Below are 14,594 nucleotides of genomic sequence, written 5' to 3'. Positions count from 1 at the left end.
CTTTTTTATCTTTTTCCTAAATTTTATCTATTCTAAAAAAACATTTAATAATATTTTTGTACTTCTGAAAGTGGGATTTTCGTACTTATAATCAATGATGTGTCCTAGGACAGTTGGAAGAATTTTTAAATTTCATTTTTTTTAAGAAATTTTCTTACAATACAATTGACATAAAATAAACTGCATATATTTAAAGTGTACAGTTTGATTTTTTTTCTTATTAGTAATGTATGTATGGCAATCCAAATCTCCCAATTCATTCCCCCCCAACTCCCCTGCGCCCCCAACAGCTTTCCCCACTTGTGTCCATATGTTTCTTCTCTACATCTGTGTCTCTATTTCTGCCTTGCCAACCGGTTCATTTGTACCCTTTTTCTATATTCTGCATTAAATTTCTTTTTGATATATAAATTAATAATACCTTTTGCCATTGATGGCTCCTGAAATGAGATAGAATTTAGAATTATTGCTATTATTACTGTTAATCTGAGCATGTGAAGTATGCAAGGAAATATGAGAGGCTTCTGAAGCATCAGTTTTACTTGAAGATTTAGGTGGGAAAAGTCAAATAAGCTAGCCAATTAGAAATTTTAAATGTTATTTTTACACTTAAAAAAACATGGATGTATTCAAGAGAAGTCATGATTTACCTGAATTTTTAAGAGAAAAATGTGGTGTGCCACAGAAACTTTGGCTTGAAACCCAAGATTTCCATTGCAGTTGTTCTTTATGGTCAGCTGTTTGGAGTAAGGTGATGGAAATGTTTGAGAAGCATGGTGTGAAGTAGTGGCAAGAAAACTCAACAAGGTCCCTGCCCTCATGGAGCTCAGAGTCTAATGTGAGAAAGACATGAAAACAAGTAACAGACCTAGAGTATTTTAGCAGCTATGATAGAACTGATACAAAGAACATTTAGGCACAAAGGAGGGAGTCACTAGTTTTGTTGGGGGCTTAAGGGTGCAATTGAGAAGACTTCTTAGAGAAGGTGAGCTTGAAGTATATTCTTGAACAAGGATATGGAGTTTGGAGAGATGACAGGGCACACTCTACAGGGCCCTTGTTGTTTTTATCCCTTTTCCTGGGTGCTGAGATGCTCTGCAAAATATTGGGGAAGATTCTCACTGCTGAACTTTCAGAGGAACTAGAACACGTATTTACCAGGATCTCCTCTGGCAAGGTCCTCCAAGGATCTTGTGGGTGGCCTTGCTTCAGCAGGACAAATCTGGGTCAGTGTGGAGCATGTTGACCCTTATTTAACCCAAGTTAAGAACTTTGTAACCTCTTCCAGACTTCTGAATCTATGCTACAGACAGATCTTGCTTCTCAGATTTTGCAAATAAAATATAAGTCCAAGCAACATCCTCTTCTTGGACTATAAAATGTTCATTTCCAAGCTCCTTCCAGCCCAACAATACTGGTGGGCTGTTCTTTCTGTGAAACTCTGCCATTTGAATGGAATTGCATATTCTTTTGTAGAGCTTCCTGGGTTGAAATTCAGACCTTCATTTTCTTGTCCTAAAGAGAAAGATATCCTTTAGGAAAAATTGTACAGCACCGCCATCCTTACCCTTTGCACCTCCTGATTATCCCCAGAACAGCTGGCTTAATGTAACAGTAATTCACAGTCCTCCGCAGGATGGCTGCAGAGAATTCTTCATTATTCAGGGTTCAGCGAGTGCCAGCAGTGTTATTGAAGTGGTAATTGAATTTGGTGAACCCTCTGTGGTCAAGACAGCATAGCACTGCCTGCAAGAACCACGCAGTGTGGTTAAGATGAATATACTTCCAACAAAAATGAATCTTCAAACTAAGCTCAATAGCACACGGCCAAAAGGACATACTGTTTTGATGATTTGACTCGTGATATTGAGCGTTTTGGAGTGAAACCCATTCAGAAGCATGACAACGTGTACCTACAAGGAAGACACTGGGAGGGAAATCTAATACTGCCCAGAAATCTCCAGCAAAAGCTTTAATCTCATCGAGCACAGATAGGCATGTGACAAATTCATTTCCTTGCATAAAGATGTCCTTGCTGCACTGTTGAATTGAATCCTTGTGTGGTAAAAGAAAAGAAAAATCCTCCAATAATTTTCAATGAAATGTGCCTTATCACTAAGCAGCAATTAAGTGCTTTCAAAATTGCACATTCATAGAGTGATCTCAATAATCTCACTACTTTGCAATGCTGTCTCTAAAAGAGAACATTTATAGTTTGGGAAAACAGCACAAAAATGAAAACTGTTGGAATTGTTTTGGTTGCTGAAAATATACTTGGCCTCAGTGGCTGCGACGCTGTAGAAAAGAAAGAACTTTGGCTCTGAGCTCAGGCAGACTCTGAGTTTGAATCTCAGCTCCTTCATTTACTGTGTCCTTAATAGGTCATTAACTTCTTTTAGTCTCTTTGTCTTTTCCTGTAAAAATGAGGTCAGTAATGTCTACCTCTGAACATGACATGCATAGAATAAAGGGGAATGCTTGGTTCTACTGGACACTTATCACATTAACAAAATTTGCTGGCCTACTGTGTGTGTGGCACGGTCAAGCACTTATAAACACGTATAATGTTACAACAATATGTGGTTGATACTTAGGGTGACCAGCTCATCCCACTTTGCCTGGGACTGTCCTGATTTGATAGCTGAAAAGTCCTGAGTCTCAGGGACCATGTCAGTCTAGGACAAACTAGGGTGATTGGCTACTCTCTCAATATTGTGGTTCCATCTTATAGGTGTGGAAACAGACTCAGAGGGTATATCCAAATTGTTGAATATCCCACAGCTGGAAAAAAAAATAAGTCCCATATGCAACCCAGGTTTGGATAACTCCCAAGCCTGCACTCTTTCTGCAGCCCTAAACTCAGCTCTGTAAGTATTGCTTTCCTTGCTGTATTGCTAGAACGTTCTGGATTTAATAAATATTTGTAGATCAGATCACACTTTTTTCAACTGAAATCATAATTTCAGGAATGCATGTGTATATTTTTGTAGATGTTAGAGAATGGGGCATTGATAATTAAGTGAGAGATGAAGAAAATCACAGTGATAGTAATACTGAAAATGACAGTTTAAAAGCTTAACATTTATTTCAAAGAATATTTTACCTTTTTGTTAATGCATAGTTCATTGATTGATTCATTTATCCATCCATCCATCCATTCATTCAATAGGTATCCAATGAGGTCCTGCTGTGTACCAGGTACTGGGGCAGACACAAAGAAGACTAAGATGCTGACCTCATGATGCTCAGTGTAATGGGATTTTTAAACAATCTGTTGTAAAATAGTGTGAGAACTAGGATGATAGAAGCAAGCCCTACATGTTCAAACCCCTGTGTTTGCATCGTCTCCTGCCTCCCCTCACACTTCGCTCCAGCCACTTGGATCTTTTTAAGTGAAGCTCCAAGCTTATTCCAGATACTGTTTTTTTTTTTTTTTTGCCCTAGCTGTTATCTCTGCCTGGAAGATTCTCTCTCCCAATATTGGTGATTCAGATTTAAGATGAAATATTACCTCTTCAGAAAGAAACTCCTTGACTACCTCCAGCTAAATTAGCCACCCAGAAATTCTCTATTAGATCACCCTAGTTTAATAATCTTCTTAGGGTGTATTTTATCTTAACTTTTTGTTTATTGCTTTTTGCCTACTTTTGCCAATAGCGAGTACTTTCCAGGGAGAAAAGTAACTTGTTTGTTTTATTCATGGCTATATTCTCAGGACTTAAAACCATGCTAGACACACAGAAGCAGCCAGTAAGTATTTTTGGAATTTAACAAAATGAGTGAATTGATAAATGTTTTGGATGCTGGAAGGGGCAACCAACTCAGCACAAATGGGTAGAGGTGTGAAAGGAAATTGTGCTTGAAAGGATATCTGAATTCAGACTTACCATTTGTTGTTGTTGTTGTTGTTGTTGTTGTTGTTGTTATTCGGGTTATACAGGTGGTATGTCCTAAGTTAAAAAAAAAGTTAGTAAAGAAATCATAAAAAAAGAAAAAAAATGAGACCAACTTGACATAATTACTAATACTATTCTGTTGCCCATTCTTCTCAAATTCTTTTTTCATTCATGTTCACAGATACTTGTGAACAAAAACAAATCACTCTTGTCATAGTTCTATACCTTTTATGGGAGTAGATATTTTCTTACATTTTCATTTTAAAGGTTGCTTTGTTTCTTCACCATAATGGATGTCCTGGGATTTATCTAGCCAAATCTATATTGTTGGACCTTGGAGTGTTTCCATTTTGTCATTATAAATGACATTGGGTTGAACAGCATACCAGACAGATAATCTTTGGATGGACCATGCGATAGCTTAAAGTAAAAGCAGAAGGACTTTGGTTTGAGTTCTAGATCTACCAGTTGCTTTTAACTGTTTATAAAACATTTTTTTAAAGTTTCCTCAACTATAAAATGGGGAAGAGTGCCTACTTCATAGGACTATTATGCAAATTAAGCAATATAATGAAGGTGAAGTGCTCAGCACATAGTAAGTATGAAATCAATGTTAGCAGCCCTTGATAATTTCCTTTGAATAAACTCCTAGAAGTAAAACTGGCTTTCCAATCTATCTTAAAAGACAAATAGAAACTAGCTAAAGAGATGGGTGGGAAGGAGGCTGCAGCTTGAGGAAGTGAAGTTGGAAATAAGAAAACTTTTTTTTTTTTTTAAATTATGCAAGAACCAGAGAACCACTGCATCAGCCAGAAACTTTAAAACTCAGAATTATATTAACTCTGACCCTCACACTGCCCAGGTGGCAGCCCTGCTCCCTGCTGTGCTCTGCATCACCACTGTGCACGGAGCAAGGGCAGGCTGATCAAGAGAATGCATGACATGCATATAGCCCAATGTTCAAAGCAGCATTGTTTACCTTAGCCAAGACATGGAAGCAACCAAAGTGCCCACCAACAGATGAATGGAAGAACAAGATACAGTATAGGTGTGTATGTATATATATTACACATATATGCACATACACACACAATGGAATATTACTTGGCCATAAAAAGAATGAAATTCTGCCATTCACAACAACATGGATGGACCTAGAAGGTATTATGCTAAGTGAAATAAGTCGGACAGAGAAAGACAAATACTGTATGTTATCCCTTATATGTGGAATCTAAGAAACAAAACAAATGAATATAACAAAACAGAAACAGACTCACAGATACAGAGAACAAACTAGTAGTTACCATTGGGGAGAGGGGAGGCAGATGGTACAGGATAGGGTATGAGATTAAGAGGTACAAGCTAGTATGTACAAAATAAATAAGATATAAGGATATGTTGTACAGCACAGGGGATGTAATGTAATAGTTTATAATAACTTTAAATGGAGTATAATCTATAAAAATATAGAATCACTATTTGTACACCTGAAACTAATATAATATTGTATTAACTATACTCCAATTGAAAATAAAAGATAACCCTGGCAACTTAAGCTGGGTAATGGAGAACAACTTAACTAGATAAGGAAGCCAGGGAAGTGAGTTTTGCTTGGTCACAAGTTCAATTTTTAATATATGGAGGTGTCTTGCAGGTTATCCAGAAAAAAATATCAGGGCTCCAGATATTGGACTGGGTAAAAAAGGTGGAGAATATTTGAGGCCTTGGAAATAGAGATCACCAAACTAAGAGCTGTCTTTTGTTTTCCTTCTGACAAGAAGTTGTAAGCTCAACTAAAAATGACCACTTTGCTTTCAATAGATGCTGTCACTTGGTGTCTGATTTAAGTGGTAAATTTTGATTTAATTTATATATATATATTTATTTTATTTTATTTTATTTTTTTAATTTAATTTATATTTTTAATAAACAACTCAGAAGCACAAAATAGCAGAGGCACACATTGATAAGATAATGTTTATTTAGTAATGTCTGACAAATAGAGAAAGTAAAAAGAATATTTAAAAAAGTATAATTTATATTTATATAAATACTTTAAAGGAGAAAAGCTGAACACATATGATGACATTAGAAGAATGTATACATTTAAGTGTGCAGCCTACCTTATAGCCTGACAAGTTAGATACACATAGGTAGACACATATATCCTGTTCATGAGTTTGCCTAACTAAGACCCAAGGATAAGTTTGGGGCATCTGTGCAATAGTTCTGAACTCCCATAGAGCCTGTAGTATCTCGCCACCACAGTCATGTTGTTTTTGTTCCTTTTTCTCAAAATTCCGCTACTAGCACATTTGAAAATCATCAAAGGTTGTAATCAGTTGCTTTGGCCCTCAGTTTATTCATCAGTAAGGTGAGAAGAACCCTGCTGATACGTTCAGCTTCTTCTGAATTAAAAAAACTAGTGACCCCCCAGCAGCCTAGACACACAGAAATGCCTGAGGGCTGGTAGAGGCTAGTCATCTCTGTATAAGGGGGAGTTTTCTGTTTAGCTTCTTTCTTTTGGAAAGGAGTCAACTTGTCTGAAATGGAGCCAATTTATGACACCAGTGCACTTAATTAATAAGCATTCCATTACTGTAGATGCAGCTTGTTTTCTATGTACACAGAAAACTAAAAATCTCTAGATTACAAGTTGAAGAGCTATGTTTCCTCAGATCTCGGAATTTGAAGTTCAGAGTTGAGCTACTCAAAAAGAATGCTCCATAGAGAACCCTTAGGTCAAACCTCAATCTATGGCGAACTATTTGTATGATGACACACTCAGTATAACTTCGGACTTCACCACGTCATTCATTATTGTGACCTTTCTTGAAATTTCACTAGTGTATAATAAGATGAGTGTGATGTGATATTGTCTACACAGTAAGACATATATCTGATTTCTGAAATTTACATACGTTTTCATGTGCAGTAAACACTACAAAAGAGTAAGTCATCCCAAAGCACTATCTTGAGCTTACCTTGATTCCAAATTTACAGTTAATCATATCTTTCATGAAAAAAAAAAAAAAAGACAGATATAACTGACCTCATATGACCATAGAAAATACATGGGACTCAGAGGTGGATAATAATTCTTCGTAATTTTTCTTATAGTCATTTGATGGTGCGTGGCCTACAGTTTGCCTCCGTAGGTGGGCTTCTCAAGGGACACGTTACATTTCCCCTCTACTGGTGTTTGACTTTAAGTCTTGGAGGAAAGATGCATTGCTATTAGGACAGTTGTTGTGACAGGTGCAGGTCCCAATGACCATCACTGGTTTCTTGAGGATCTGCCCTGGGGAGCACTGGAACTCCACTTGGATGGTTTTGGTATTGTGGGGGGTACAGCACCGGCCATCGCTGCAGACCCCGCAGAACCTGGGCTTGTAGGTGTGCAGGCTCGTGCAGTTCTCGAACTGCAGGTGGATGGCTTTGAGTGACTTGGTGGTGCGGAGACACCTTTTTCCTTTCTAAGAAAGAAGAAAAGGAGTGAGGCATGAAATGGCCATCGTTCCTCCAAGGGATCAGTCTAGGCGTATGGAACAACTTGCTAGTTGCCTGGTCGATACCCATCACTCTTTCTTCTTTACTAACAGAATGTTAATTGTGTTTGAGTAACGTGGTCCACTTTGCTTCCCCAGAATATCTGCGAGCTTGGGATGGCCTCCTGGCCAAGTTCTGGCCAATGATACATAAACCAAGGGATTCTGGGAAATCCTTTGCCCTTCAGATGGGTACAGTTCTCAGTTGCTTCCTGTAGTCATTTGCCTTCTTGCCTAGAATGTGGATACCATGCCTGACTGTATATAGCTATCTTTTGACCACGTGGCATAAGCATAAGGGTGAAAGCATGTGTATGATAAAGAAATCTGTTTTTTCAAGCTACTAATAAATAGGCTTTGGCATTATTTTTAGCCCAATACATGCGTAGGTGTTATAAAGAGAAAGGAATATATATGGCATTACAGCAAGCCTAGTAATGTTTCAAACATGTTTCAGACAATAACTCAAAGTTATTAGTGACATTCACACATAAAGAGCAATTGTCCAGGTTTTACAGATGAGTAAGCAGGGTCTCAGAGGGCTGAAGTGATCGGAAAACTCTAATAACTGAATTTACCTGACACAAAGCCCTTCCATTACACTGTGACCTCAGGAAAGTCGAAGACAATGGGCTGTAAGGTTATTTTCCCTGAGGGCATGATTAGTGGAGAATTTATTGAATATTCCATTGGTAAGAGTTGATGAGGAACCCCAGTATTGATAATTCAGTAAGACATTGATGATATGTTAATTTCCCACCTAAACGCCTTCACCTAATTTGTCACAATTCTCCACTGCTTTTCACCTTCCTAGGCATAATCCACAGCTTGTGGAGTGATGAGACTTGGAATTCTCTAAAATCGGTAGCTCTCAAACTTTAATAAGAGTACATTAGCATCATCTAGAGGGTTTGTTAAAACCCACATTGTTGGGCCTTACATCCAGAGTTTCTGATTCAGTAGGTCTGATGTGGGCCCCCATAATTTGCATTTCTAACAAGTTCTTAGATGATGCTTCTGGTCTGGGGACCACACTTCGAGAAGCACTGTCTCACATTTAAGAATCTTTTGGTGTTAAGGAAGCAATGATTATTAGGCTAGCATTTCGCTAGATTTCAAGCAAATTTCTGGACTCTTTATGAAATATATATATATAAAATACTATAAATAAATGTCTTAAATATAATATCTCCCAATATTAAACTGGGTGCGAGGTACAAAAAAATATAAAATTTGGAAAAAGTAACAATAGAAAAAGCAAAAATTTGAAGTCATGACATGGAAAAGCCGTATGTAATAAACAAGTTACTGTGTCCTTGACAATTTTTAAAGGCTTCTTGTTTTTTCCTTTTTAATATTTAATGTTTAGCATAAGTTTTTGCCAACATCCACAAAAAGGTATAAGGTCAGCAGTATCTGTGTGTGTGTGTGTGTGTGTGTATGTGTGTGTGTGAGAGAGAGAGAGAGAGACAGACAGACAGACAGATAAGAGGGAGGGACAGAAACAGAGAGGGAGGTGTTTCTAGGTGTTCTCTCCAAATTGGTAGAAGAAGCAGCAAGACTCAGTCTCAAAAAGTCATACAGCTAAATAGCCATATAACAATACAACCACTAATGACACTTACCAATAAACAGAAATGATGGTTAATATTAAACAATGATATCTATGTTAACAGAGTAATCTATGCCCAGCATTTTGCAAATGAATTCTATTTAATCCTCATGACAACTCTGAGGTGGGTACTGTTAATGTCTCTGTTATATGGGGGAAGGAATTGAGGCTTAAAGGTTAAGAAAATCGCCCAAGATCCCACAGCTAGTTCATGTGGGAAGCCAGGATTTAAAGCCAGGCTGTCTGGCTCCAGAGTTGCGCCCTTAAGCATGAAATGATATTGCCTCAGTGGAGAGATATGTAAATCTTTTCTTGCTAGGGACTGTTTTATTTTGGCCTTAGGTTTGTACAAGCATCCATATACCACTTCGATTTGGGTATTGCATTTATCTGATTTAGGGCTCTGCTAACAAGGCCTGTGATGTCATCAGGCACCAATCAGAGCTTCTGATCTGCATGCCTCACACTCAGCATTAACACACTGAGTTGATATCATTCCAGCAAAAAAGGAAAGAAATGTGCTATTTTATTTGGCACATATAGCCTTATGCTGGCAAATGGGCTAGTCGCACTAGGCTTTTTGAAATACTGAAAAGAATTCCCAGACACCCATTCATTTATTCATCAATGGTTGTTTATCAAGCATACAGTACGTCCCAGGTAGGATGTGGGGGACGCAGGGGTGCGGAAGGCAGATGTGGTCCCTACTCTGTTGCTTCCTTCAGATTGAACCTAAGGCGTGAAGAAAGCTGGGCTCAGAAATGACTTCTCTAAAGTCAACCATGCTTGACCACTGAGTAGCCATTTTTTTCCAGGATGAAATGAGATTTGCCGGACTTTTCTCAACTGGGGATATTACTGTAGTTGTCCGATCCCTCCCTCTTTACCTGCTGTGAGTTGCTCCGGATATTTCAATACGTTAAAGAGAAAAAAAGGTAAACCCCTTTACTAGAGCTGACCTTGGCGTCAACTACCATCACAGTGACTTTCTAAAGCCCAGGCCCCACCGAGGCAAGGCCACCTCCTCTGTGGTGGGAGGCTTCCCCCAGGCTCATACCTTATCTGTCGGTTGCCTGTGCTCTTGGTCACAGGGCCGCACCATGCAGAGCCGGGTCTGCTTCACCATCTCACAATGAGGATTCCTATTGGTGACCCGGCTGGAAACACCCATGCCACAGGTCTTGGAACACGCACTCCACTCTGTGGTCTGTTCAATGCAGTTGATACTTGAGTCGGAGACTGCAACTCCTAGAGTAGCTTCTGTCCTGTAGGCTATGGGATGTTGAAATAAAGACAGTGCTCTTGAGTAAAACGTGGGGGTGGCAAAGTGGTCCTTTCAACCATCCTTAGAAAGAGCATCTCATCCAATTCAGTACCTAAGCAACTCAGGTTCTCTCAGGGGACAGACATGGATCTCTGTATTTATAAACCCCTAACAGGTAACATAATGCCTGGCACATGGCTGGCCTTCAAGAAATCTTTGTGGAATGGCTGTCCGATTTGTTCATAAGAAAGTTTAGGAGAACCTGTCTTTGAAAAGCTTAGTAGTTTTAACAACATAGCACAGTATAGCATCAACAACAATTCCATAAACTGTACTGTTTTCAACGTGTGATTTTGTCCAGAAAAAGGATCAGAAAAAAATTGTAATTGGATGAGTAAGTAGAACCAACCAACTCAAAATAGTGATGAAAGTAATACTCTGCCTTCGGGAAGTGGAACTGGTCTTTGGGTTGTAGGATAGAGTCACTGGGACTTTGATGGCAGACAGTTCTGGCTTAGAATGCATGGCCTGGGGTACATCTCTCTTACACGGTAGTTTCCTATCTGTAAGGCATGGCTGATAATTTCTGATTTCAGAAAAACTGTAAAGTTATGTGTACTGCCAGTATAAATAGTCTGGCTGATTAACGGCTTCTAAAATATTCCCTACTGGATCTTGAATTTTTGCTTTTGAAAAAAAAATAATTTCCTTTATAAGCCAAAACAAAAGGAAAAGCAAAACAAAGATCCCAAAGAGTCACTTGATCCTTCCTGCAGCATCTGGAAAGGTGGCATTTCTTTGTGACACCTGTCCAGGGAAAGCGTTCTTTAGGGAGGCTGGTCTTAAGAGTGCATAGGTAGTTTACAGAATTCAGAAAAGAAAAGCCATTACCAGACCCTTTGCAAATGCCCTAAATGGTGTTCCCATTAAATTGACACTTGCCACAAATATAGAAGCTATATCATTTTTTTCGTAAAGTTGCCAAAACACATCTTTGCAATGTTAATAAGGGGCAAGTAGGATGGACTAAAATATAAATGATAGTGGTGTAATAAGACAAAATCAGCCCTATGGCTCAAAATCACTGAATGTGATGCTTCCTCAGGAGAGGCTGTGTGCATACCTCAATAACTTGGCTGGGATTCCAACATGTGATGGGTTTGATCTCAGTGGGCAAGCAGGACTCCGCAACTGAAGGGCCAGAAACTGAAGCCAGTTTCTCATTGCAAATCCCAAAGAGCACATATGCTTTCTGCCTGCATTTATTCCTGTGCTGGGATCATTTTCAGGTGTGCTGAATTTCTCACCTGGAAGGGTTTGGAGGTCCCCTAATGTCCCTGTCTCATTGGAGTCACAGATCCACTTTTCACAGCACTCCCCGGGCACTTTAACTTTTCTCGGAGCTGGGCAGTCAGGCTGGGGCAGTAGCAGGTCCTCTTCGCAGCGGGGCACACAGCCAACCTGCCCATCTTGGCAGGCGCACTGGTATTTGCAGCTTGGCTGGAAGGTCTCTCCACTTTGGTAGATGACTCCATCAAAGACACAGTTGTCTCCTTCTACCGCTAGAATATTGGGGAAACAGACAGAGAGGGAAGGAGAGAGGAAAACAAGAACACAGTGCATTGGAGAAGCTATATAAGATCCACAGCTCATGTTTCAAACCCCAAATCGTTCCTTTTCAAGTTGCGGCCATCTGGTTGCTGATCTACCACTGGTAGAGAGATGCCCCCACGGAGGCCTCCCTGCACCAGAAGAAACACTCCAGACCACCCACTCCTGCCACTCATTTTATGGAGGAGGAAAGAGGGGCAGAACCATGAAGTGACACTCCCAAGGCCCCACAGCTTTTGCTCCCAATGAAAAAGTCATTTTGCAAGAACCTCCTTAGATTCTCCTACTCCAGGGGCTCAGAATGAAAAACAGTGCTCTTCAGTCTCCAAACAGGTTAACTGGGCAAAGTGGGAAGGGCTTTGGATTCCTTGGCATTCCAGCACAATAAATCATCACTAGTTTAGAGAAGCAACTAAAAGGCTATTCCAAGCCCTTTTATCCAGAGAGGTGGGGACAGCCTCCAACTAAATGGTGCACCCTGTGGGAAACTGATCCCCGATTGGTTAAGTTTCACCAGGCTGGGTTGACTTGGTTGCCTGCATTTTTATTTTACTCACAACCCAGACAGGGGTCGTCCTAGGAGAGTAGGGGCTGCTTTGGCTCAAATAGGACCATTACAGGTGGGAAAACAAACCTGGCTGTCTATATAGTTGCGGGGACTGTAAGCATAAGTAAGCCCAAGCTTCCATCACTCCCCAAGCGTCCGCTGGAAACGTCCAAAGGAAATGACTTCACTGGCCCTTAACTCTGCTCTGCTCCCCGTCGTCTATCTAGATTCTTCTCTAAGGAGGCAAGTGACAAATGCTTCTCACCTCCGAGCGCAGGTTTCCTTTCTAGCTCCTGGCGCTCCCCAAGGCCCCGCTCGCCCGGAGAGCATACCTGGCACACAGCGTTCGTTCCATAAACATCACCCAGGGCATCACTATTAGCATCTACGCATCACCCTCTGGGGAGCTGGAGGAAGGGGAGAGGAAAGAGCGGACAGCTGCGCTAGTTGAGGGACAAGAGGTCAAGCGGCGAAGGGCGCAGGGTTACCCATGCAGATGCCAGTCTGGGCGCTGGGGTCCGCTCTGCGGTCGCAGAAGAGGCCGCGGCTCTCCTCGCAAGGCAGCATCACCGAGCAGCTCTCGCCGCGCTGGCGGGCACACACCAGGCAGCAGGAGCAGTCGTCCAGCACGGCTCTCACCCCGGGTGCGCAGGTCGGAGGCTTCTTGGGGCACGTGGTCGGGCACGAGGAGGGGCAGAGCGGAGTCGCAGCGACCTGGAGACAGGCGAGACCAGAAAAGAAAAACCTCTCAGCAGGGCCCATCGAAGGCCGATTGACCCGGGGACCGAGCAGGAGCCGCCCAAGAAAGGCAAAGTAACTAGAGGTACCTGACGAGCGCGCCACTCACCTGTCCCAGGAGATGGAGGAGGAGGAGGAAAGCCAGGCAGAGGCACTGCTTGGGCAGAGCAAGACGCAGGCTCTGCGCACTCTGCATGTTCAGGCGTTTTTCTGCCGCTTTCACAGGACTTTCCAGGTCGGATATTGGCTCGGCTCGCCCTGCTCCAGGTCGGGCTCGTCCCTGCCCAGCGCCACCGCGCAGGTTTTATAGCGCGCTCCTGGGACGCGCACAAGCCGGTTGGCTGCAGCTCAGGCAGGAGGCGGGGGGATCGGCGGGGTGGGGAATGGAACGAACCCCGGGGTTGCCATGGCAATTGGCCGCGGGTGCAACTCTCCTTAGGGCGCGGCCCCGGGGCCTGCGTGTGCCTGTGTGTGGCGACTGGCTTTTCCCAGAGCGCCGGGAGGGGCTGGGTGGAGGCCCAGGGCCAGGACCCAGGGCTCGCCGAACGCGTGGGAAGGAAACGCCCGTTTCCTCCTGGAAGCTGCTTCGGCTTCCCCCAGGGCTAAGACACCGCCACTCCCCATCACGCTTCTCCGCCCTGGCCGTTCCCAGCCGGGTTGCAAACGTGGGGCTCCCCTAAAGGGGTGTCTGATGTTTGGGACCATCTGTGGGGAGTTGGCGAGAGGCCCAGGGTTTTAGTCATAAAGGAAGCACATGCAAGTTTGTCACCGTTTAGGGCACGTTTTGAGAGTGTTGAGAGAGGGGGAGGGGAGAGAGGGAGGAAAGAAACAGAGAAGGGAAAAAGTAGTGGGGCCGGGGGGGGGGGCAGAAAATAGAAGAAGTCTTAAAGTTAGGTTGGGGGATGCTATTGGCCAAAAGACAAAGTTCTTTTGACTTTAATCATTCCAAGCCCTGCTGGTTCTTAAACCCCTGATTTTGCAGGTTTGGTAGAAACACAAGCAAAACATAGTGAAATGAAAATATAAGAGCCCGAGGTAGGTAAAAACTTTCTTCCTGGTAGAGAAAAACCTTGGTATTTTCTGGTAGAGAAACACCTGTGGTATCACGCCTTCTCTGAAACAGCGTTTGTCACAGTACAAGAGGCTGTGAGCGTTTATAAGGCAGCTTCAGCTCGGCCCCTGTCAAAACCTCAGCGAATTAAGGAAGGACTGGGGAAGGTACTTGCTTTACTGAGCTGACCCTCCAGCAAATCAAATCCCTCTCCCACCAGGCACCTACTTTCAAAAAATGACTGCTGTGAAACACTTGTCATATCTCATGAGAAGGAGAGAGTTTGACTGCTCCAAAGTTGATGCTGCTTGATGGGTTTAAACAAAT

General features: G+C 42.1%; 1 protein-coding gene across 1 annotated transcript; it reads right to left on the bottom strand.

Moving 5' to 3' along the window:
• Window positions 1-5,859: 5,859 nt before the first annotated feature.
• CCN3 (cellular communication network factor 3) lies at window positions 5,860-13,505 on the bottom strand. The gene is made up of 5 exons (XM_057736139.1): window positions 13,326-13,505; window positions 12,967-13,192; window positions 11,628-11,882; window positions 10,114-10,328; window positions 5,860-7,372 (listed from the first exon to the last, which is right to left on the bottom strand). Exons 1-5 carry the CDS (start codon window positions 13,410-13,412, stop codon window positions 7,076-7,078), a joined length of 1,080 nt encoding a protein of 359 aa, XP_057592122.1. The 5' UTR covers window positions 13,413-13,505; the 3' UTR covers window positions 5,860-7,075.
• Window positions 13,506-14,594: the final 1,089 nt, after the last annotated feature.

Source organism: Hippopotamus amphibius, chromosome 5 (genome assembly GCF_030028045.1).
Source record: "Hippopotamus amphibius kiboko isolate mHipAmp2 chromosome 5, mHipAmp2.hap2, whole genome shotgun sequence".
NCBI lineage: Eukaryota > Metazoa > Chordata > Mammalia > Artiodactyla > Hippopotamidae > Hippopotamus > Hippopotamus amphibius.
The sequence above is the reverse complement of the archived record's forward strand: the minus strand, read 5'-3'. Positions and strand labels throughout refer to the sequence as shown.

What these genes read in the sequence shown, in the direction of transcription:
- CCN3 (XM_057736139.1), bottom strand. Translation starts at nt 13,412, where the DNA reads ATGCAGAGTGCGCAGAGCCTGCGTCTTGCTCTGCCCAAGCAGTGCCTC. An exon ending in TCCTCCATCTCCTGGGACAG is followed by an intron (nt 13,193 to 13,325) that starts GTGAGTGGCGCG and finishes GCCTGTCTCCAG; the next exon opens with GTCGCTGCGACTCCGCTCTG. An exon ending in GGACCTCCAAACCCTTCCAG is followed by an intron (nt 10,329 to 11,627) that starts GTGAGAAATTCA and finishes AACATCCCATAG; the next exon opens with CCTACAGGACAGAAGCTACT.